The 24,689-nt window shown below is 34.7% G+C and overlaps 1 protein-coding gene across 9 annotated transcripts in view; it reads left to right on the top strand.

Annotated features, from left to right (window-relative positions):
• SENP6 (SUMO specific peptidase 6) overlaps positions 1-24,689 on the top strand; it is a 70,727-nt gene that overhangs the window by 32,196 nt on the left and 13,842 nt on the right. For 5 of the 9 annotated variants that reach the window (XM_079298987.1, XM_079298981.1, XM_079298984.1 and 2 more), the window contains 13 exons: positions 2,927-2,947; positions 8,006-8,076; positions 10,194-10,333; positions 13,165-13,567; positions 14,682-14,914; positions 17,381-17,551; positions 18,447-18,489; positions 20,182-20,361; positions 22,234-22,460; positions 23,050-23,156; positions 23,242-23,358; positions 24,174-24,296; positions 24,484-24,576. In XM_079298987.1, coding sequence (XP_079155113.1) covers positions 2,927-2,947; positions 8,006-8,076; positions 10,194-10,333; positions 13,165-13,567; positions 14,682-14,914; positions 17,381-17,551; positions 18,447-18,489; positions 20,182-20,361; positions 22,234-22,460; positions 23,050-23,156; positions 23,242-23,358; positions 24,174-24,296; positions 24,484-24,576 — 1,929 coding nt within the window. The remainder of the gene's footprint in view (positions 1-2,926; positions 2,948-8,005; positions 8,077-10,193; positions 10,334-13,164; positions 13,568-14,681; positions 14,915-17,380; positions 17,552-18,446; positions 18,490-20,181; positions 20,362-22,233; positions 22,461-23,049; positions 23,157-23,241; positions 23,359-24,173; positions 24,297-24,483; positions 24,577-24,689) is intronic. The other 4 variants (XM_079298988.1, XM_079298986.1, XM_079298982.1 and 1 more) reach the window with 1 other exon arrangement.

A 24,689-nucleotide genomic window follows, 5' to 3' on the forward strand; every position in this document is an offset into this window, starting at 1 on the left:
AGACAGGAAATAGTCATAACAATCCTAAGCAGTATGTTTGTTACTGGAGGGTATCAGAACCAGTAGGATCTGACTGAGGGTGAGCTTTAAATAGGAACTTTGCAAATGTTTAATTCCAGTAGCTTCTGACTCAACTGACTGCTTTTTGAAAGCTTCTAAATCTGTTTCTGAATTAGTGGATTGAAAATTAATGAAATATAGATTCCTGACAGACTTTTTTTTTTAATAAATAATTAAGAGAGGTTTCAGGGCAACTTGATATTGAAAACACAGGTTTCTGAGTGAGAAAGCAATAGTCAGAGAAACACCAACTAAAATAGGACTATTTAAAGCTGACCATAATATGAAATTCCAGACCGTATAAAGTGGGTAATATATTTTGGTCTTATGTTTTTACTTGTGTAGGAATTTTTTTATATCCTTTTTTGACTAGTCGTTACTTGCATTAGGCAATAGTGAGTTTAAAAGTAAATGCTGGTGGTGATTCCTCAGAAAGGACTATTTGCAGAAAATGTGAGTGGCAAACCAAGAATAAAGTTCTAGGTATATGTCAAGACAGAAAAGCTTGATAGCATGGAAATTGAGCTCTAAATTGTTTCCTATGCTAATTTGCAGGTGATGGAAAGTTATGTTCTATTAATTTTTTGCATTTGTTGATTGTTTTATGGTGTGGTGATCAGTAACCACATGGGGAAGATTTTATCTAAACTAATATATTGTACTTAAATCAATGCTAGGTTTTTGAAAGGATAACCAAAAATAAAAACATTATTAAATATGTTGGCCAATTTTTAGTCTCTGTCATTGACATTACGGATTCTGTTAATTACACTGGGTTCTTTACTGGGGATGGTGTCACATGGAACAAGCTGGTTATGAACTCAGTTATAATCTCTGTCAAGTTGAATTTTTGTATGATTTGTACTGCATTTCTTATCTCCTGCTTTTTTTTTGCGCATGCATGTTAATTTAAAGTCTGAGTATCTGTTGCACTCATTTGAAAAATATGGTTCTAGCATTACAAAATTTGGTATTTCAAAATAATATTATGACAAATGTTTATGTTTTTTTTCCAGTGGAATCTGGAGATTAAATTAAAATTTGTTCATGTCTGATGCAACACATTTTCAGATACAGCTTGCCCTAGTGTTGTAGTTGGTTCACACTATTTTACTTCATTTAATGGATGCATAGTTCTGTCTTATGCTATTGACTGATTGTTCTTCCAGACCTGGCATTGAAATAGCATGTGCCACATGTTTGACACGTCTTATGCATGAGCTGCATGAAGCACTTGGTAGGCATAATGATCAGTCTAGAGTTCCTATCTCTTAATCTTCCCGAGGTATAAGAGTGAGAATTCCTTTAAATACATTATATTGGTGAGGAATCTTAAACAAATAAGGTATCTAATGTGATGACAGTGCATGGTATTGTGCATTCTGGAAGTTTTTTTCCTGCCTTTAAGATTCCATTAGCATTAGGTATGTGTTCCTTAACAGGATGACTGTTTGAACACCTGTAAATAAGTTGCATATTATGTGTGCCAAGGATGCAAAGATACAGGATATGTCTCTATCCAGACATGGTTTGAATCTGACTGCATTGATACACTGGGATGTGACCTGCACAGAAGCAGTTTTTATTGTCAGTAAAGGCTAGCGCCAGCTGGGAGCAATTCTTCTCCACCTTCACACAGCACTGGCTCGTTACCTCCACCCCAGTTTTAAGTTGCCACTGTCACAATCAGTTTTGAAGTCCTTTTACTCTCTTCCCAAAGCAATATGGAGATGGAATGTACTTTGATACTGCACTCTGTCGTATTATCAGGACTGCATTCTTACCTGCTTTGCTTCCACTCCAGCTGTTTTCAAGTAACAAGAGACTTGGTTTCTTCTATTCTTGTGAGTGTACTGTTTGTGAAAAGGAAAGGAAGATGAGATTTTATTTCTGTGTAATATCATTACTCTGCTTCTTTTGGCTGAAGTGAAACAGGAAACAATTTGAATTTGTTCTGGTTTAGAATACAGTTAATGTAATATATGTATGTTTGTTAGGAAGTCTGTTAGGCTTTTGATGTTTGGGAGGAGCAGTCACATAGCTTAAAAGCTTACAGCATTCCATGTTGCATATTGCAAATTTTGAAAAGGCAGAAGACATGTAGATGCTATTTTCCAGTTGTCTGTGTTCTAAGCTTAGATTTATTTTTATATCAGTCTTGGTATACAATGGACCAGAATTGTGAGCATCAGCTACATTCATTTCTGTGTTGTTAATGGAGGTGCTTTGTTCCTAGGTTCTTCTGGCAGGTTTTTTTCTGCTTCAACCTCAGAAGGAGGTTTCCATTTATCCTTCTCTTGCCTTTCCATGTGGTTTCTTAAATATTTAAGGATGGCTGCTGAAATTTATTTCTCAATTTAAATACTTAGATGTTTTTTAATAGTTGGAAACAAGTTATTACATGTTGGGTTTTTTTCTCTTTTGCATGGCTATTAGGGATTGTTTTAGTGGTTGATATCTGTCTTAGAAGTCTTTTCCAACCATAATGGTTCTGTGATTGGAAATGAGGCTTGACAATAATTTGTGTATTAGAACTCTTATCTGATTGGCTTCTGCATTGCATGTGAATTGAGATGACCAGGTTAAGTTCACAGTTAATCAAATTTTACTAATTGAAAAAGAGACAAGTCAATGTATTTAGACTACTGATTGTTGCCTGTCTGTGAAGTAGTATTTGTACATTTCTAATTACTTTGTGGAGAAAAAATGTGGTGAAAAAATTATAATGCTTGTTTGAAAATTAGACTGGTGAGTGAAAGACAATGAAATGGTTACAATTTATATTTAATAACTTTTGCATTTAGTGATGTGCAACACATGTGGGGCTTTACATCTTATGTGTTTTTTTCTTTTTTCATATTTTAAGCAATCTGGACCGAAAGGAAAGGTAAGCTCACTGTTGATCAAATGAGCATGGCAATAAGCAATAAGAAAATTAACTGAATGAGTGCTGTATTAATGCTGGTTAAAGAATGTTCAATCCAGTCAATCATATCTGCTCATATGGGATAGGGGTTGATTGCTTTTAGTTCTTTATGGTTCACTTACTTGATTGTATTGAAAAAGGACCTTTACATCCATCTCTAAGTAATGTTTTGTTACTGTGAATTTTAGGTAGTTTTCCACAGGAAATTTATTTATATATCCAATCCAAAATTGCCTAAACATTCTCTGGATTTTAAGAATTCAGTCCTAATTCTTTTTGTAGAACAGCAAACTTTGTATAATAGAATAGTTCTAAAAGCATCCTAGTAAAATGATTCTGAAGCTCTTAGTAGGCTGTTTTACAGCTTTCACTCTATCATCCCAGCTTGGTTTGAACTGCATTAAAGGTTTTCATTGCATTGCTGTATATTTTGTTCATGAAGTGCATATGTTAAAGCAGTTAACAGAAAATTTCTAGCAAAACCTGACACGCTGGGTTTTTATTGTTCATTTCAGGCTAATTTCTCACTTGTTATAAGTCTGGTTTACTGCTGTTAATATTTTGGTAGCAGTCTGAAATACCACACTTCTTTTTTTTCATATATAGCTTAAATTTGTATGTCAGTTGAAATGTTTTCTTGATAGTAATGAACTCATTGAGTTTTTGTAAATATCCTGTCTCTGTAGGTGGCTGTTAGCAGTATGAGCTTGATACCAGGTTAAATTGTTTAAAAGTATATATAATGTTTAACTAATAATGATATAAATAGCACAAGTTCTTTGTTAATTCAGGATTTTCTCAATTTATTTCAAATTCAGAAAAGCAAGCCTTTCTGTTTTACTGCCTTTAGTTACTTCTTAAAAGAACTATCAGCCAGTTTGTGACACTGTGTGGCATGGAAGAAAAGGTTTGAATTCCATGCTGGTGTGATCTTAATTTTCTCACGGGGACACCTGCTGCTTCTCATCCAGTACTACTGGATATGTTCCTTTTTCTTTGCCTGCTTTTTGTTGTTGTCCTAGCAGGGGAAGATGATGTAGGCAGGAGCTGCTAAATTTAGCTTTAATCATTACTGCCATGATAAGTACAGCAGCAGCAGCTCCTGACTTTCTGGGCCAAATGGGGTTGCTGACCTGTGTTCTGAACACCATATTCCCTGTGCTGCTGCTTCTCTTTGCAGCCTTCAGTTTTTGTACTCTGCTTTTCCTCTAACATGTACTGAAGGTAAATCTCACCTCAGCAGCCTTGTGCTTCAATCTTATTGTGCTTTACTCTCTTTTTGTGTAATAATGTAGAAGCCAACAGCCTGCCTGCAGTGATACATCTCCAAATAATGCATATAGAAGCAGAGGAAAGGCTGAATGAGGCAGCCTCTCAAAGAGCCAGGCTGTGCATTAAACACAGCTTTTGTGTAAGCCTGCACCTTGACAGAATTAGGAGTTGGTGCAGCCTTTTTGATGTGGCTTGTAGTGAATCGTAGGTAGCACTCCCAAATTCTCAGATCCAGATGTTTCTTCATGTTTATTTGCTTTCTGGCATAGACAGAAATTGTGAGTCTGCCCCTTCCCCTCATTCCCCCCCTGCCACATTTCTGGTTTTTTTTGTTTTTCTAGAGAAGGATTTTTAAGTGAAAATATCACTTTGTCTCAAGAGTTTCATAAAGGTCTGTCTACCAGGCCAGTATGAATCTACTAAGGTCCAATTCCATCAGCAAGAGAATATAGCAGTAATAATGAACGTTTGCTGAAAATACAAAATCAGTGACACCATTCTGAAGGGGCAGAACACGCTTACTTAAAAATATTGTAGCATTTAGCAGTTAAAGTACGTCAAAAATTCATGATGCTGCACAGTCCAGACTGCCTCAATATTTCAGTCCTGTGTGTTGCAGAAAAAGCTTGATTTTTCTCATTCCTGTAATCAGTGTTTTGCTGTTTGATGCTTTACTACTTCCTGAGATTGCTTTTTATCAAATACTTGTCTTCCCTTGTACTTAAAGGTATTAAAAGCACATATAACCTAGGAACTAAACAAGACGCCTTAAATTGTTTCACATCTCTGAGCATTGTTTTTTTTTAACTGTTAGATACAGTATGTAGGTAATCTTGCCTCTTGATCAGCCAGTTTAATCTCTCAATTATTCCCATTGAAATGGAAGACTTAGTTTGGACAGGGTTGAACAGCAAGAAGGTATTTGTTTAGAAGTACTGTGTGTTCTTAAATCTGTTCTATGGTTTTTTTTTTTTCCTTTTCCAAATAGTCCTTTTAAAGGTATATATAATGTTTGATTTAAAAAAACACCACTTTCCCTTCTGTTTCTGCACTCACACACAATTAAATGTCTCAGTGTACTAAATATTTTACTGGAGAAGGTATTAAAGGATCTGCAACTGCTCAGGCAGCAACAAACACTGTACTCAGAAGGGCAACTTTGTTTTCTAGTCTGTAAAAACTTTAACGTGGTGTACTCTCCCTTTTCTTTGTGGATTTTTCAGGATAGGAAAGTAGTAGAAGGCATCTAAAGAAGGTACTGCTGCCTTCTTGTGGAAGGGCTGTCACTTTCTCCAAGAAAGCATTATTTTTTATTTTTTTTAAGTTTAAATTTAAAATTAAATAGTCTTTAAAGTTGTCTTCACTTTTCTTTCTAATTCAAAGCAACTTCAAGCTTGACCTTGAATTGCTAACCACACTAAAGTGTATTGAGAAGCTCCAGTTGTCTTGGAGCTGGTTTTTGTGACTTGGGTTTGGGTGCTACTGGTGCATTACTATTGTGTGTGTATGAGTTCTGTATTATGGGAGAAGAAAGGTACACTCTTTTTTTTGCTACTGCTTCTGTATTCTTGCAGGTGTTTGGCTGTTTAATAGCTATAAATACAAGTCTATCCTGCTAACATAAAATTCAGACAGTGGTACATAATGCTAGTGTATTCTGATTTATTGTAAAAGGATTATTTAGCCTTATATGATAAATAATGAATTTATCATCTTAATAAGATGGATATATTTTGCATATTAAAAATGTAATATAAATGTATGATTCTTAGAAGAAAAATTATTAAATAGAAATGTCCAGAGACAAATTGTCAACTAGATTTTAAAAGAAATTTTAGTACTCTAAGTCTGCCATATCATTTGTTTGGTTTGCTTTCAGTTAAATGACAAATAGCTTCAATATTATTTCAGTTAAATATCATTTAAGTGTTACATATTTTAGACATCTTATTGAAAATAATTTTTCTAGAAGTAATTGTGTTCAAAACAAGACTTATTGTGGTGAAATACTAGTGAAAGCTAATAATAACATAACACAACAGCTTGCTTACCCTTTCTGTAGTGTTTATATTTTTCAAACCTAAAATGATGTTACAAGGTTTTTTTACCCTTTAGAATGTCATGAGCATTGGTTTTGATAGTACAGCTTCTCATGATGATGAGTTTGAGCTCTGCTTTTTATTTCCACTAATTCTGCCTTAGACAAATTCCATGTGATTTGAATTTTTAAGGAAAATTGTCTAAAAAATAATGTTTTTAATTTATAATGAATATTCATACTGATTTTCCAATTTTGGTTCAATTTTTGTGTGTCCATGTATTAAAAAATTTTCTGGGGAGCAGGATTGTTTCAGAAATACATTTGACACAATGAGTAACAAATAAATTAGCTAATCTGTCATCTGCAGTATGTTTACCAGCAGTCATGATAAAGTGCTGTGACATCTCTACATTCTGAATAGCTGTGCTTGTTTGTCAATCCTTCTTTCTGCCAGAATTTTCTTTAAAGCTGCAGCCCATCAATACAGTCATATGTGTTTGGTATTAGGTAAGAAGTGTCCCAAAGGACATTTTAGATTAATCATGTTCCAGAGATGTTAGTTACTAACATTACATAGAAATGCAGAAAATTGAAAGGTTTTATAATTTGAGGCATTAGGAAATGCTGTGCTGAAAGAAATAAAATCTTATACCTTGAGCTAAAGTCTGCTTCAGCCATAGCCAAATTTTTGTCAGATGGATCCTCAAAATTTAGCTGTTAGGGGAGATGTTATTGCCTGCAGCTGTTTGCTTTGTGCTTTTGCTGTTGATTAATGTCCTTTTAATCAGAGGTAGCAGTATGGGACATGTGTGGCCCATTTGCAGCCCAGTGCTTAACTTTCCAATAAAACCAGTTTCTGGTGAGTTTGTTGGCAAGGCTCCCTGTGTTTCAGATGTGTGCCATCCTCTGTTATGACAAGAATAGTAATCTGTAGCTGCAGGACTCAGTAAGCACTGAGAAGGAAAAGTGCTGTTACAGACAGTAACCCGCATGCACTGAGCTTCAGGAGTCTTAGTTTGCTGTTAGCATGATTTGATACACGTGTGGGTAAACTGAAAACATCTTTCAGGAGACTCAAATCTTCCTATAATGCTATATATTACATTCACTTGCACAAAAATATGTGATATCTATATTATACAAGTTATACCAACACAAGACTTATTATCCAGTAATTTGTCTATATTGCAGTATTTTAAAAACAAATATATAGGAACCATGTCTGCTGTGTTGTTCTTTCTCGTTTTTGACCACAACATTTTTTGACATAGGATCTCTTTCCTCTGGTTTGTATCTTCTCTTCCTGTTTTTTAAGTTGTGGAACTTGTGGAATCTACTTTAATATTAAAATAATAGTTGTTTCTATTCTTGGCTTGTAAAAGTATCTCACTTGTATTTCATGAGTGAGGAGGAGGAGAATATGCAGGCTTCAATATTTGGAAACTTGAGTCCAAAAGTGACAGACTCCAGAGCTATTGATTATTATAGAGCAGATTTAGATCAGAAACACTTCTAAGACATTTACTTGTGGCTGTTTCTGTCATTCTGGTAATACTTTTTATGCGTACAAAGAGCATGTAATAGGAGAAGTTACTTATTTGTAGCTTTCAGATACATTTCAGGTTTGTTTTCTTCATGTATAATTGTGGCTAAATTATAATGGTGTCTGTTAAAAGAAGAACCATATGTCTTAATTCATTTTCCAGAAAAGAATATCCACCTCAGCTTCAGAAAGTGGAGGCAGACCACGTTAGATTACCAAGGTCTCAAGAAGTGGGTAAGTTACATTTAGAGTTCTCATTTCTTCTGAGCAGAATAATTTTTTTAATACCTGATTTGGGTGGGTGTGTCGCCAAATGTTATATGACCTTTAGTATATCTAATTACAGCCTTAGAGCGTGTTATTCTAGTTATTCTATACAAGTTTGTGCATGAAGGGACAGTTTTGCCCTTCTTGACAGATTTCTGCAACTAGTTCAGTCATGTAATAATTTTGAATTAGGCTAAAGTTATTTTAAAAGCAGCAGAAATAGGGAAAATTTAGGATCATAAAATTGGAGATGGAACAGACCTCTGGAGTTAACTAGTCTGAGCCCAAACCCTCAGCTTGTTTGTGAATTACTGATGAGGAATTTCTGTAGCAGTGTTAGTGCAAGAAAAATGTGTTGTAGTAACTAGCATTTGGTATGAAGTGTATTCATACACTGGAGTTAATAAAAGAACCAGGATCAGCTCTGTACCTCAGCTGGAACATGCTCTTACATTATTGTTAGGGAACACTGATGGAGGTGCAGTAGAAAAAATGTAGTTTGGTTTCAGGTGTGGAAATTGTGAAATTGGAAAAGAAAATACCCTGTGTTTTATGAAGTGTTGCTAGTATAGATACAGTCTGCAAACCTGCTGTTCAGCTGCATAGTCACCTGCACTGGCAAGTTGTTCTGCTGTACCATTTTAGGTTCATGTTAAGTAGATCTTCAGCAGCACTACTCTAAAGTAAGTTAAGTTAGGAAAAAAACCCCATCTATTATTAATTCTTATTTGAAAATTATCCATTCTTTAGTTTTGAGATGTCTTGTCATAGTGGGATGTTTGTGAGACCATCAGTATGTATATTGAAAAAGTGTTCGTATCTGTTAAAAAAAATACAGTATTAAAAAAGTTCCAGTACAAAGACTGCAATTTTACATGAAAACAATTAAGGCATTCTTGTACAACACATTCCATTTCTTAAAATGCACAGTGAGATTTAAGTCATGAGTTTCTGTGTTCCTATACTCTGACAACATTTAAATACATATCCCAGTATAAACCAGGATATGACAGTATAATTCACCATACTTTGTTTTGTGTTGAAGGCGTAAATCTGTTGGTTGACACTGTTCTCAGGTGGCAGAGAAGGCCAGTGGCATCCTGGCCTGTATCAGCAGCAGTGTGGCCAGAGGAGTAGGGCAGTGATTGTCCCCCTGAACTCAGTGCTGCTGAAGGCCACACCTCGAGTGCTGTGTCCAGTGTCGGGCCCCTCAGTTTGGAAAGGACATGAGCGTGTCCAGAGAAGGGCAGCTGGCCCAGTGAAGGGTCTGGAGCACACGTTTTATAATGAGCAGCTGAGGGAGCTGGGGGCATTTAGTCTGGAGAAAAGGAGGCTCAGGGGAGACCATATTGTTCTCTAGAACTACCTGAAAACATGTTGTAACCAGGTGAGGGTCAGTCTCTTCTTCCATGTCTTAGGTGAGAGGTAAAGCCTTATGTTGTGCCAGGGGAAGTTCAGATTAGAAAGCAGAGAAAATCTTGTCACTGAAAGAATGTTTAGGAATTGGAATAAGTTGCCCGTGATGGAAAACTGGAAGTGTTCAAGAGGCTTCTGGATGTGGCACTTGGGGATATGGTTAAGAGGTGATTATGGTGGTGTCAGGTTAATTGTTGGACTAGATGATCTTGGAAGTCTCTTCCAACTTTGATCATGTGAAATCATAATTACACAGAACATTTGCAATTATTCTAAATGCATTCACCAGTAGTTTTGCAGTAAAGCTTTTCATCAGCATAATCTAGCATCCTCCCCGTTTTTGGCAGCAGACTTTCCACTTGATTTGCAGTGAAGTTAGCAGCATAGATTTGCAAACCAAAGCCTCTTGCAAGATAAAAGATAAAAATTGCCAGTGAGAGACCTTGCAGTAGTATTACTGAAACTACATTTTTGAAGTTACTTTGGGGGATCGTTTTTTTATTCATACAACAAATCATGAGATATTTGAAAGAGTTTAGGTTTTTTTGGGTTTTAAAAATGTGTTTATATTTAGTTCAAGTTAGTGTATGTAAAGAAGTAAGTTGATCATGATAGCAGTATATGAGTGGACCTTGCTTGTTAATGTCTTTGCATCTTTTCCCTCCTAGACAGTGTAATGGAGAATACAGACGAGTCTGAATCAGAATCTGACATTAAGAGAAAAGTGCGACAGAAAGGTCACTGCAATTCATACCAGTCTGACTTGAGTCTGCCTTCTGCTACAAAAAAATGCTTAACTCAGTCAAAGGTGGGTATATTTTAAAAATACGTAAACTTCTGTTGAACTTTAAAAGTTGTTGCATGCTTTAAAAACATATTCTGGAGTGAAACAGGTTGGTGTTTTAAAAATCTGTAGAGCTGGGAGGAAGATTTACATAATTAAAAAAGTTACGGTGATAGAGATACTTAAGTGCTAATATTGCTGCTATCTGTGAAATATTTTTTTTTTCTGATTTGAACAGACAGCTGCACTGAAAAGAAAGAGAATCAATGATTTAATTGAATAGCTTTCTGATAAACCAGTGATTGATGATTTTAATTGGCTGAAATAGAGGAACAATATTTGCTCTTTGACAGATTTTTGTTTTCAATGTCATGATTTTCTGTACTCAAAGCAATAAAGATAAAAGTACTGCAAAGATGCAAGTACTTTTCATTAAGTTGCTCGTTTTTTCAGTGAGAGCAATTCCTTAGGTATCCAAATGGTATTTTCTGCTTTACATGCAGCCAACCAGGATGTTTTTGTCAGGAACTTGTTTGAATATCAGATGTGAGATACTTTGGAAATTGCTGTAGGGCTCTCTGTATTTTTTTATCCGCTTTCCAGGCTACTATGGAGGTTTCATAAAGCAAAACTTCCTGTAAGGAGATCTTGGTTTAAAAAAAAAAACAAAATCAGAGATCTGTGGTTTTTATATATGCTTAGCTTTTGTTTGAAACACCTGGTATTGAATCTTTGGCAATTCCATTGCTTATTTAGTTAATTAATATAATGTTAATAAGAAAACTGGTTTAAGATTTTTGGCATGTGTTTGAAGTAGTGGAGTGCAATTACTCTGTACTTAAGATCCTCCAGGTACTCTTGGTGCCTTCTCTTGAATATTGTTGATGTCTGATTGAAATTCTTTAGTATGATAAGCAACATCTTTCTAAGAAATACATCCTGTAACAGCACTGAGGCTGGTTTTCATGTCTCTTGCTATCTCATCCCACAATTCTGATTTTTAGGGTCTAATATATTTTATACACTTGGGATATTTTGCTTCTGTTTCTCTATGGTATATAGAGCTTTATTAAATTGCAGAAATTTTGTAAAAATACCTTCTTATATGATTTTTTCATCTTTAAATTTGGGGATTGAAATTACATCCTACACCTGTGGAGGTCCTCTTTTGGAGGCATGTTCATGGCTCGGAGTGGGGAGAGGTGTAAATTGTGAAATCTGTGTTTTGAAAGTAGATTCTGAAAGTATTTGGTGGGATGTTAGGTATTTGTTGCCTTCATTAGTTCACAGTACAGTGGTTATGCCATTTGAGTTCAGTGCTTCAGGAGACAATAACATGTGTAGGAATAAAGGACTTATGGATAGCAAATCAATATGATAATGCAGAAGTCAATTTATTATTTACTTTTAACCCTACTTACGCATTTTAAAACTACTGTGGACATGATCATGCATTTTTGATTGTTGCCTCTATCTTGTCCACGCTCCCTGCATGAGTCTTGCCAGTATGATGATTGTTGCCAGTCCAGAACTTTTTCACCCACCTTTATCTTGGGTCTTCTAATCTTGATATTCAGTTTTTCAGCTTCTTCTCTCCTGATTGAGTGCAATTTATGTTTCAGCAGCCTTGAAGAGTTTCAGCAAGTTTGATAGATGGCAGAAAAACACTTAAAATGGCTTGTCCAGGGAACCTGTTATAAACATTGGTCTAAACTAATAAATATGTAGGAAAAAAGCTAAGTATGTAGAAAAATAACTAAATATGCAGAAAAACAGCTAAATATGGTTTGGCTGGTGCACTTAATACAGATACTAGACTGTTCAGATACATTGCTACAAATATTCACTAAATTTTCATCTCTTGAGATGTCCTGTATTCACTTCAGTACTCATTCTGTAGTTTATATGTTAGTATTGCATCCCTCAGATTTGGAAGTCCAAGTTCTACACTTGTAATACAAAATTAATTGGGACCTAATAAATATGAGGAAAAACGAAAGACAGCAATCTTTGCAGTGATAGGATACATTTTCTCTTGTAGCCTCTGCTTGCTTCTTGGAAGTTTGGGGAACTCTTATTCCTCAAGTCCTGTTTTCTTCTCAGTGACATGTGACTCTAGAATAGTACATGTACTTCACCTTTTCTTTGTCTCCCTTGAGGAGTGAATTTTCTTTCCTGCATGCCTTGCCAGGCTGTTAGAAGGCTGTACCTTGGCTGTACCTTGGAATGACAAACAGATCTTCTAATCCTCTCCAGCATTGGTCTATGGGTCCTTAGGTGACTTTATTTTTGTCCCATGGAACTGTTTTTACAGAAGTGGTGTACCTGGAGTATCTTGCTGATGAATATATGTATCTGAACAGTGTTCATTTATGAAAGAAAACAGAAGAAAGAAAATCTGAAGTGTCCAAAGTTAATCACTTTTAAAAATTGCCACAAATGACATTTGTTCCTTTTAGAAAATTTTTCATTTTCTTAAATGAAATAAAAAAATTAAACTGTGTTTTAATGTATGCTTTCTCTGCTTACTGTAATTACTGATATAGTATTGTCAATCTCCACTAGATATTATTAAAAATTTTTTCACCAAAAGGGTTTTCAAGCATTGGAAAAGGATGCCCAGTGATGTGGTTGAGTCACCATCCCCTGATGTATTTAAAACACATGTAGATGTAGCATCTGAGGACATGGTTTAGTGATGTCTTGACAGTTCTGTATTAATGGTTGGACTTGATGATAAAGGTCTTTTCCAACCTAAGTGATTGTATGATTCGTTCTGAACAGAAATTAGGTGTAAGATCTGGAAATTGTCTTTCTTCTTACAGTTACTGATTGTGTGTTTGTTTGTCCTTTAGCTTTTGGAACAGATTGATTATTCTACTGAATGCCCAAATTGCGGGAGGGCAAATGAAAACCAGACCAAATGCCGACATTGTGAAAGTGCTTCTCTAAAGGATTTGCAAAGAGTCTCCAGACAAACTGTGACATTAAGTGAATCTGTGGGACCTTTGTCGCGTTCTTCAATACATCAGAATTCAGCAGGGCAAAAATCTTCAGGTACAGGGTTCAGCACAAAGAAGTTTTATAGTTCTGCTGTTGGAAAAGGTCCAGCGGATATTCTACTGAGTAATGAGGTTGTAGGACATTCTATGTTACGACAGAATGGAAAAGTTGGTCTTATAACTGGGACAAAAAATCCTAAAATTACAGGAAGCTTAAGACAGAGGAGTACAAGACCATCTGAACTAAATGATCCAAGTAAGTACCTTTTTATAAATACAGCCGTTAGCTGGAAACACAAAATATTGTATAGTGAAGGAACTGTTTGTGCAGGTTTACGTAACTAATGTGTGTGGGTTCTTGGGGAAGAGGGAGAGGACTTTTAATAATTTCCTTTTCATATGCAGAGATACTCTTAAAGAAAGATGAACATTTGGGAAAACAAAGATTTTGTGACTTTTTTGTTTGTTTACTTTTCAAAATATTGATGTTTGGGGTGTTGGAAAAAGCAGTATTCTTAGCAGAATTCCACCATTCATTGTTCCAAGAGGAAAGACAGTATTTGATTTTTATTTTGTGTTTTCTCTCCTCTTTTCTTCGGAGCTATTCATGTACTTAAATTTCATAATGTGTAAAACGTTAATTTCTGTGCTTTCTCTGTGTAAACTCGGTAAGCAGGAAGGATGGAGTAAAAGAAATTATGTTTCTGGTTCTGTGCTTAGTTAATTAGACCGTGTTGTCCTACAAGTTTGAATGATTTCAGTCATAATTTCTCTTGTCAGTTTTTAGGTTGTTTTTCGTACCGTCGGTTCTTGACTGAACCAAGAAAAGTTCATTTCTCTCTAGAGGTGGAATAATGATACCTATTTTTTTGTATAGTTAGTTATAAGAAATCCAAAACAAGGAAGAGAGTGCTTTCAACTAGATTCCAATAAACATTAGTAAAAGCATAATATAATTATACACGTGGACTTTTTTGGCACTGCAGGACAATTACATAAATTGTTTTTAAGGTATTACTTGAAAAAAAGAAATTTCTGTTGCAGAAATATATAGTGGTTGAAAATGTAATATTTTCTGTTTAGTTGTTTTGTCTAGTGATGAGGATGAGGAGGAGAATAGTGGCAGCACTAGGAGAATGGAAAGCATTTCACCTCGTCCTGCAGATTCAGCCCGCTCCTCCCTACCTCCTTCTGCAGGAAAGGTGGAAGCAGTTTTAAAGGAAAACAGTTGTGGAATAGAGCAGAGAATAGGTAGTATAACAACAGATATAGAAATTGCCGTCACACTTGCAAGAAAAGCCAAGAATGAAAAAAAGAAATTTCTGTTACAGAAAAATGTAGTGGTTGAGAATGTAATATTTTCTGTTTAGTTGTTTTGTCTAGTGATGATGATGAGGACGAGAATAGTGGCAGCACTAGGAGCATGGAAAGCATTTCACCTCGTCCTGCAGATTCAGCCCGCTCCTCCCCAGCTCCTTCTACAGGAAAGGTGGAAGCAGCATTAAAGGAGAACAGTTGTGGAATAGAACAGAGAATAGGTAGTATAACAACAGATACAGAAATTGCAGTCACACTTCCAAGAAAAGCAAGAATGAAAGATCAGGTACTATTTAATGCTTTGTTTAAAAGAAAACAGAATCAAATAATAAACTGAATATGTAAAGGCTTGTTTTGCATTGTGAGAAGTTGACTATATTTGATTGTTTTTCTTATTCAGCAGCTCATCAAGTAGTCTCTCTGCATACTTAATAGTGGAAACATAAGAAAATGTGCCCATTACATTTTTACAAGCATTCTTAATGATTTGAATTACGCTGTTAACATAAATGCTTCTGTGTTGAGTGTTTACTCTTTGAGACTGGACAGAGATTCTATGTGAAGCTTAGGTCTTAGTTTGCAGCAAAATGTCAGTACCAGCTGTTGCCTCTTGAGACTTTATGAAGTTAAACATGAAAAGAGACACTGTATCAATAATAGCCCTTTAAAATGCTTTGACGACTGTTCCAATTAATTGCACTTATTTTAAGACTTTGTGGAGGAATTTGTGTTTTGTAGTTGAGTACTGCTGTAAGAATTGGATAAACAAAGGCAAAAAAATACTCCACAAGCACACCTTAAATGTGGCCAAAGGGGACAGTTTTCATACTGTGTTAAAAGCCATCACAATAGTGAGCCATTAAGAAGAATAAATTCACATTGCAGCTGGTAGTGGAATAATAGTGCTGATGAAAACAATTCTTGATTCACTTGTCCAGTTTCACTATTACGAGTTAGATTCAGCGAGAGAATATGATCAGATTTCCAATTCTTTATGAGTTAGAACACAAAAGTACTGATGCCAAAAACTTCTTGCTATGTTGAGATTCAGAAGCCAACATTCTAGTGCTGTAGTTGTTGAAATTATGGATGTGTATAATATGTTGTATAATTAGTCACCACTATCAATATGAAGCTGTGAACCTCCTGCCTATAATAAAGCTGCGAGGCTCAAAGCTTGAATTATAAATAGTTTTTAAACTAAGTTATTCTGGCAGTATGTGCTGAATTAATTGAAAGCATTGCATTGTGAAGGCACTGGTGTCTGACTTCTGAAACTCTCCCAGATGCTTTTTTTTAAATATCCATATGTTCCTGTTCACTAGTCTTTACAAACCAGCTGTAATACTATATGCTAGATTATTTTAGAGTCCGAGTTTACTTCTGAAAATGGGGGGAAATAAAAAAAAAAAGTGAAATATAAATTTTGCATTGATTGAATGAACCTGCCAAGATTTGGAGACATCACAGCAGTTTTGTTAGATATCATAGCAAATCTTTATTCAGCTGTTTTTCTCTCAAAATACTCATTAATTCTTTACTGAAGAGGCTACTTGTAGCATAACTTCAGACTTGGCTGTTTTATTGTTTGTCTGTGATTTGTTTTGGGCTTTTAATAATATCTAGCCAGTCCAGCAGACAAAAAGGAAAAGCTCTTTTCAACAAGAGGCCTAGGAAAACATTTTAATTACAGGGATTTAGAATCCCTACCTTCTTGTATAAAATGAAAGAATTATCCAAAAGTGTATTTTGAATTATTGCCAAGATAGGCTAGTGATTCGGAACTGAAACCATTTTCGAGATTTAGTCTTAATAGAAACACTGAATCCCTTAGAATGTGTTTCTGTAGGAGTTTAATTGCAGTTTGTCACCAAAAAGAATGTTTATTTATCGGCAGCTTTATGAAACAATATAAATACCAAAGAAAAGACTAGTGTACAGAAAATCCTTCAACAAAATAGAGCAATATAAGCAATGCAACAAATAAATATATTTATGTGCTGGCTATCAGCAGGCTGTATTTAATTTTAAAGGGGTTTTTTTGTAAGATTGTTCTGTTGGTTAACAGGATGCTTAAGATTACAGCTTCAGTCAGCATCTAGAGACTTTTCTTGAACTGGGGCCAAACACCACATGGCCTTCTTTCAATGTTTAGTCTTCTGACCTTGGAATCTATCCTAAAAACATCTTAGTAGTACTGTAGAGATGCCTTATGGAAGTTTGGTTTGGTTTATTTATTTATGTTTCTTGAAGACTTTACTCTGGTAGTGTGATGATGCGATATACTTCAAGAATTAGTGACCAAAACCATGGATTAACAAAAACTGAAATAAAAAATTAAAACCACCAGATTTGTGGTGTTTTTACAGCATTGATACATTTTATTTATTTAAAAATCACTAAAAATTAACTTCATTTTGCTGGACTGCAGAATGTTTCCAAAAAATAAAAATAAATCAATTTTGGCAATTTAGAAGCACTGTTTGTGATTTGGAAATGTCAATGAAGTGTCTACAGGTGTCAGTTCACCTTTTATTTTCTTCTTGAATGTTGCAATATTAGCATCCTCAGGTGTTACTAAAAGTCTTTTAGGAATTACAGACCTTCTCCATATGTTTGAGGCAGATGCTCTAGTAAATAATCCTGTTGACCAACAGAAAAATAGCTAAAAATTTAGTCATTAGTTTTAACAAGCTTGGTTTAACAATAAGCCTTAGTGAGACATTCTGAAACCTTGAAAATTACTTTTCAGTTTGGGAACATTGTGTCTAACACTCCAATAAAACGTCGCAAAGTTATTTCTCAAGAGATGGTAACGGAGGCTGTACCTCTAAATTATCCAAATTCCTGTGAAAGTGTCATTCTGAACTGCCGAAGTATACGAATAGGAATGCTGCGCAGAATGGTCGTGGAGCCTGTGATCGTAAGTAACCTTGCTCTTCCACAGCTCTCTTTTCAGGTTTTGATGGATATTGCATTTCTGTATTTGAACAACATAATGTTTTACCTTTGTCTGGGGAGGAGTAAGTTTGTCTCTGATTTCAGAGGCTGTGATTTCCAGAGAACCTCAAATTGCTGCTATGTTCTAATGTTCTAACATACAGTCTAGCTCTGATTCTTAATAGAAATATTGTGCTGCAGCAGTCTCAAAAAACTTGTTTGCATACTGGGAGGAGATATGGGCTAGCATTCGTTTGTTTAAAAAATTGAAAACAGCAGCTACAAAAAAGATGGTATTGATAGGTATGAGAAAGAAGCATTGTCCTAGAGATGAATAATTTTGCTTCTACAGAACTTTTTTTTTGTTAGCTGTGTAAGTTACATGGAGTTTTCAAGGAGACCTTGAATGCTGTGTGCAGTCAGCCACATAGAATGCATACTTCTTGCAGGAGTAACCACAGCAGAGAGAGATTAATTGTTCTTTCTACTTCTCCACAAGACACTGTTGTTTGATTTGCCTAAGTGCTGATAGATGGCATTTTCTTTTGAAGAAGTAGAATTTGTGTATTTTTCAGACTATTGTAAATGTTTTTGAAAACTGAGTACTTCAGAAAGATCTAAAGTTTAAACAGTCAGTAGAACTAAAAAAACTAGAACTAAACTAGAAAGATACTAGAATAGCAAAGAATGTGCTTGCCTAGAGTTGTGCTAAAATGTGCATTTTGTTTTTTCTTAAAACTTGCATTTTAAATATTTATTTAAAATGTTTATTACTTAAATACAAAGTCCATTGAAATGTGTTTGCTAACAGTTTAAAGGCTTTCAATCAATTAAAATTTGCAGAAGATATGAAATCTTACAATTGTGTTGTCTTTCAGTTTTGCCTCGATTATATCAAAATACGCTTAGAAAGTCAAGAAGGTGAGTACATTTTTCATTTTATATTAGTACTCAGTTTATTTATTTTGAATGTTAAAAGTATTAACAAGCAAATGATAATTAAATGTTCATAATAATTTTGTCATTCATATAATAAATTATACTGGATATCTGTAGTCAGATAAGAGAAAAGAAAATGGAGAGTAAAAATTTGACCTAAACTGCCTGGTGAATAAAAGCCAAAATGTTTTTGCGTCGTCTCTGCCTTCTGCTGACAGAAAAGTCACAGTTTGTGGCATGCGTGCAGCTGGGTTCTTAGTTCTGCTTCCTCTGATTGATTCTGCTTGATCTAATCTTGCATTTGAAGACCTGTCAATAGTGTGGTCATGATTGGCAAAGGTTTTCTGCCCTTTAACAAAAGTGATTAACAAAAATAAAAAACAAGAGTGACCCTCCTGTAAAATACTAGCATTTTAAAACTTTATTGGTTTTTTTATTTTAGTTGTGTTAATTAGACAGTAAAAACCACAGTGATATCTTAGACTTTTCCTGTCTAGATCTGTCTTGATAATTTTGTCTGCAGCCTGAAAGTTGTATATTTCATGTCATTGAAAGAAATAGTGGCATTATTTGGAAAGGGTGACTTACAACTCCTGCTCTCTTTCCTTTCTTTTCTTGTGTAGGATTTTTTTCTGGGCCTGAAAATCTTGTTACCTTTTGTTAATCTTAAGTTGCATTTTTAAGATCCAGTCCTGTTGAATTTTGCTGTTTTTATTTTTAAAAGAGAACTATTGTATTTTGTAATTATTACATGCAAAAAGGTGTCTCACAACCTGTAAAGATAAGTGTAGCCTTTGCTCAATTATTTATGTTGCATGTAAAATACAGATGCATAGAAACAATGAGTTTTAATGCTTCAAAACACTGAAAAGCTTTGTGCAATTTGTAGAAAATAGCTATCAAGTTTTAGTTAAAGCTGCTGTGTGGTGAAATTATTTCCACAGCACCAGATTCATCAGTAGCATAAAAACGGTGACTCGTTAAATGCTGTGTCTGTTGGATTACTTAGCATTTTACTATTTTTTCCCTTGTTTTTGTTTGTTTGGTTGTTTTTTTGTTGTTGGTTTTGTTTGGTTGGTTTTGGGTTTATTTTTTTGTTTTGTTTTGCATGTATATACACTTCTGTATCAAATTTTATAAAGTACTCAACACTGATATTGGCAGCATCAGTTGCAATGTTAAAATTTTACCATGTTACTGACATTTCTTTTGAGGAATAAACTAGTAGTCCTTTGTTTCCTCAGGCAATCAGACCATTTCTCTGCATATGCTTATGCTCTTCTTTTTAACGTTATTTTTTATATGGGAACTTGGTCAAATATAAATGTGCAAAGAAAACTTTACCAACTTACTGTAAAAAGTGTCATAACAATAGTTGAAAATTTAAATCACTGGAAATTGTAAGGGGTTTTTTCTGTGGAATAGAATGTAAAGTTGGTGGTCAGAAAACAGTTTGCTTCTGCTGCCTTTCTTGATGCATGATATCAGAATTTAGCCTGTCTTTTAAGATATGAAAAGCCATCACTTCTTGCATGTGTGTTAATTTCAAGGTTTTAAAAACTTTTAAGAAATTTAGTGAGCACATACTGATTACTTTTTAAAATCAAGGGGTAAACTGTAAAGCAAACTTAACAGATTTTTATTATATTTTAATATGTCATTATTTTCTTATAGAATCAGAAAGTGATATCAGAGAGATTAATCTGAAAACTTCAGAGCTTACTAAATGTGAATGGTGCAGTGTCCGAAAATTGCCAGTAGTTTTCCTACAAACAGTACCTTCAACCTGTAGCAGTCTGAGAGATCAACTGAAAATAAGTAAAGATAATGTCTGGTACGAATGTAAAGGAGACAGTAAGTAAAACAATTTTAATCTATTATTCACTTCAAATTGTGTTTTCATGTTTTGGTTCATGGATGAGTGCATTAAGACTAGAAGGGTCATCACTCGCTGGGGTAGGTGTAGTGTTTTTTCAAGCTCTTACCTTCCCAGGCAGGGAAGGAGTACAGTTCAGAACAGCTGGGCATTCTCTTTGTGTAGAAACACACTAGTTACAGCACTTAGTCACTTAGTTTAGTATAACTTTTTTCACTAATATTTGTACAGAATGAAAACAAGTTGGTTTGGTTAGCTTTTGTATATGAGCCTTTGCATTTATATAGCAGCTTTTGTAATACTTCTGCCTTCTGTGGTGTTCTCCTGACAGGCTTTAACTTTAATAGAAACTGTTGCATAGGTTGCCTTGGGGTTTTTTCCCACAGCATATTTGTCATGATGTTGTGAGATATTTGTCTATCTGCTTGGGGAATTTTTGGATTATCTTGATGTATATCAAAATTAAATCTAATTTCTACATAATTTTCAAAGTCCTAACATCTTAATATGCACTCCTGTTAAATGTAATATTGAGTCCTCTTTTTCTTTAATAGGGTTTTCTTCAGGTTAAATTTTGTGGTTTTATACTTAGAGTTTTGTACATACATGAATGCATTCAAACGGAGAAAGAATGCTTTCAACAGTCTCAGAATTCAGTGCTCCCATAATACTGTGTAATAGTCTCATCCATGTCCTGTAAGAAGTATGAGCTGTAAGGAGTCTTATAATTACAGAAGTAATTGGAGAGCATACAGGGGAGCTGAACACAATTCTGGGAGCAGGAATTAGACACCCAGGTGGACACAGGTGTTCACAAAAAAGGCGAAAGTTTCCCAAGTTGTCTGTGTGAGAAGTCCCTCCCATGGCAAGGCTCTCAGCAGTGTCCCCACCCAGCATTTCTCCCTGATTCTATGGCATGGAGAGTTTTACATCCAACTGCTTTATTGCATTTGATATGCAGGAGCATTTTGTGATAACACAATTGCTGTCTGCTTTGTAAGCAAGGAAATTAATTTAAGCCTGTATCCAGAGCTGTGTAAGCAATTGTGTGTAGATGCCTAGCTCCCAAAACTGGAACACCCAAAAGCCAGTTAGACATCTAAATTCTGTATGCAGAATTGGGAATTATGCTGCTGAAGAGTTATTTTTCACACGAGTTAGCATGCGGGGCTAAGAATGACCAAAGGGAAATGGTTATGCTTGTGTCTAAAATGGCTCTTACAGAAAAACAGGTCCTGGCAGCTCTTTGTTGGGCAGCAACGTGAGACTGGGATTTGCAGCCTGAGCTCTATTCCTTTTTCTGTGCTTAGTAATTCCTTTCAGTGGAATTTACTGCTTTTTGATTTTTTAGATCATATAATTGGATCTAAAGCTGATTGATCTGAGTAATTATCTCCAACTTCTTCTCAAACAGTGATGGTTTATAGCATAGCCTTCTAGGATCAGAGAGGCAATCATGCTGAATATAAAATCTTTGAAACTGTAGTGAAACAGTAGGCTAGGAACTGCAGTAAGAAAATGTATTGGTTGCAGAGTCTTACTCCCAGTAAACAAAGATGCTATGTCAAAATCTGTTTTATCTTTGCATTAGTGTCATTTAAAAATTTATCAGACATAATATTTAACATTTCTTGATTAAGGTAGAAGTTGAATGCACTTTTTGATATTGCAAATAAGAAAGCTTTGGCAGTTAGTCCTTCTGTCTGTTCACATCTGTATTACTGCTTACATACATTATCAGCGATGTGTACTTGTGTGGGCCTGAAATTCCATTAAATCTGTTTATAATTGCAACATGCTTTATTTTATTTTATTCCTAAATGAATAATTTTTTTCTGGTTTTTTTGCAGGTCCAGAAGAGCAGTACATAATTTTGATTTTTGAAACTGGTCTTGATCCTCATGCAAATTCAATATTTGAAAAAATAATTATGGACATTGGTATTAGAAATAATATTTCTGACTTCTTTGTGAAAATTTCCTTTGAAGAAGCCAATGCTAGGCTTGTTGCATTTACTAAGTGTTTCGAGGACAATTCCAAAGGAAGCCCATCTCACAGAGAAAGCAAAATAAAAAATGTAACTACGTTTTTGTTTTAGAACTAAGTCATTACATTTTGTGGGGTACAAATACACTAAGGATAGTGTGTTAGCCAAAAAAAAGTCTTCAAATTTTGCTGGCTTTTATATTAAAATTCCCTGATCCATGGTGGATTATGACACTATGGGAAATAGTCTGTGCATTCACAGTAGTTTTTAGAGTGTTTAATTTGATTGTAAAGTTACACAGTTGTCCACAAGTAATGTTATTTTTTTTTTAATTATTAAGGGATGAGAAATCTTTACTATAATCAGACAACGTAGTTTTTTCCACCTGGTAACATTATGGTATTTTAAACAAGAAATTAAGTTGCAGTGTTGTGGTTATATTTTACCACATTAAACAGAATTTCATTAAACAGACTACCTTTTAAAGAATTAGAAAGTTTTGTGATTCTGCAAGAAATGAGCAAAGACCTAAGTATAATAGATGAGGTAGGAAAGGAAAAAAAACATAGACTTGAAGTCCTCAAAAAAACTCAGAACTGCTGGACTGCACAAAGTTTTATTACCATTTCAGTAAAATTGAGCACAGTATGCAAATTAATATTAACTCTATTTTCTTAAGGTTGCTTCTGAGTCCAAAATACAGCAGCGAAATAAACAGTTACCATTTTTTGATGATGACGAAGAAATTGGCGAACCACATACAGTATTTATTGGTCCTATAGAAAAGTAAGATATTTATCTTGCCCTGTAATAGTTCTCTGAGGGGTTTTTGGCATTTCATACTTCTTATTGAATGTATTTTTCTTCTCAGGTTGATAGTTTATCCACCTTCTCCAGCTAAAGGTGGTATTTCTGTGACCAACGAAGACCTCCATTGTCTAAATGAAGGAGAATTTTTAAATGATGTTATTATTGATTTTTATTTAAAGTAAGTTTTATTTCACATCAGTTTTTAGTTGTCTTTTACTTTGAAACTTGAAAAGTTCAGACATTAAAAATTCATAGGTCAGTTGGTAACACTTAGTCTCCAACTATGTATAGCTGTAATTTTAAAGGTTGTTTTGTGATCTTGCAAGAAAGTTTGGTTCTTCTCCTGTACTGCTCGACAGTGACATTGTTACTACCTGTTCTTTGAACTTTTTAACATCTTGAGCAAATTTAACTGGAAAAAAAAAAAAAAGCTTTTTTAAAGCTCAGCTCCTGGAATTTAATTTGTTTTGATTAATGTAATATTTAAGTTAATTTTGTGCTGTCACTGATGCTGCAGATGTTGGAAGTGTATTAAATTGTTACATGCTGCTGGTTTTATTCTACACATAAGGTGCATATGTATATTTTACAGTCTATTAATTATTTTAGAAGTAAAAATCAAATGAGTGTGTCACTCTTGGGACTGTTTGGAGATCTGGTGGCTCAAATACAAAATACAGGTCCTTTAGCTTTTTATGTAAAAAACTACTTGAAGATTTTTTTTCCTGCCGTGAAACAAAAATTAATACAAGAGCAACACAACAGCTTGTTGATTGAGCAAAGCAGTAATACCTGAAATATTAATACCTTGAAATATCTACATGAATTTTGCATTAACTGGTTTCCTGTGGATAGTCAGCTCCAATTAGCTGTTCTGTGAGAAGCTGTTACAATTTGGTGGGGAGCACCTGTCAGCACTCTGGTGCTGAGCACTTTGAGTTAAAATCTCTGCTATTTTTTATTTCTTTTCTTCTTTTTTTTTTAATTAATTAGGTATTTGGTACTTGAAAAGCTGAAAAAAGAAGATGCTGATAGAATACATGTATTCAGTTCATTCTTCTATAAACGCCTTAATCAAAGAGAAAGAAGAAATATTCATGAAACTTCAAACCTTTCGTAAGTCTGTTGATAAGTCATTTTAACACAGATGCTTTACACGGAGAAATATCAACAAAATTCTAGGAAACATCCAGACCTGTAGCAGACATAGAGTGTCCTTGAAAATCTTGACAAGCTGTTAAGGTGAAAATATCTGGAAAATGCTCCCTCACCCTCCAAACTGTATGTTGATTTCTTCTTGCAGAATACAACAAAAGCGACATGGGCGAGTCAAAACGTGGACACGACATGTTGATATTTTTGAGAAAGATTTCATTTTTGTTCCCCTTAATGAAGCGTAAGTGAACATAACTTTTTATCACATTTGGTAAAGGCTTAAGCTTCATAATTCTGATATTGAAAGTTACATTACAGTAAGAATTGAAGTTTAAAATTCAGAGAAGAAACTTA

The sequence above is a fragment of the Erithacus rubecula genome (genome assembly GCF_903797595.1).
Source record: "Erithacus rubecula genome assembly, chromosome: 2".
Classification (NCBI taxonomy): Eukaryota; Metazoa; Chordata; class Aves; order Passeriformes; family Muscicapidae; genus Erithacus; species Erithacus rubecula.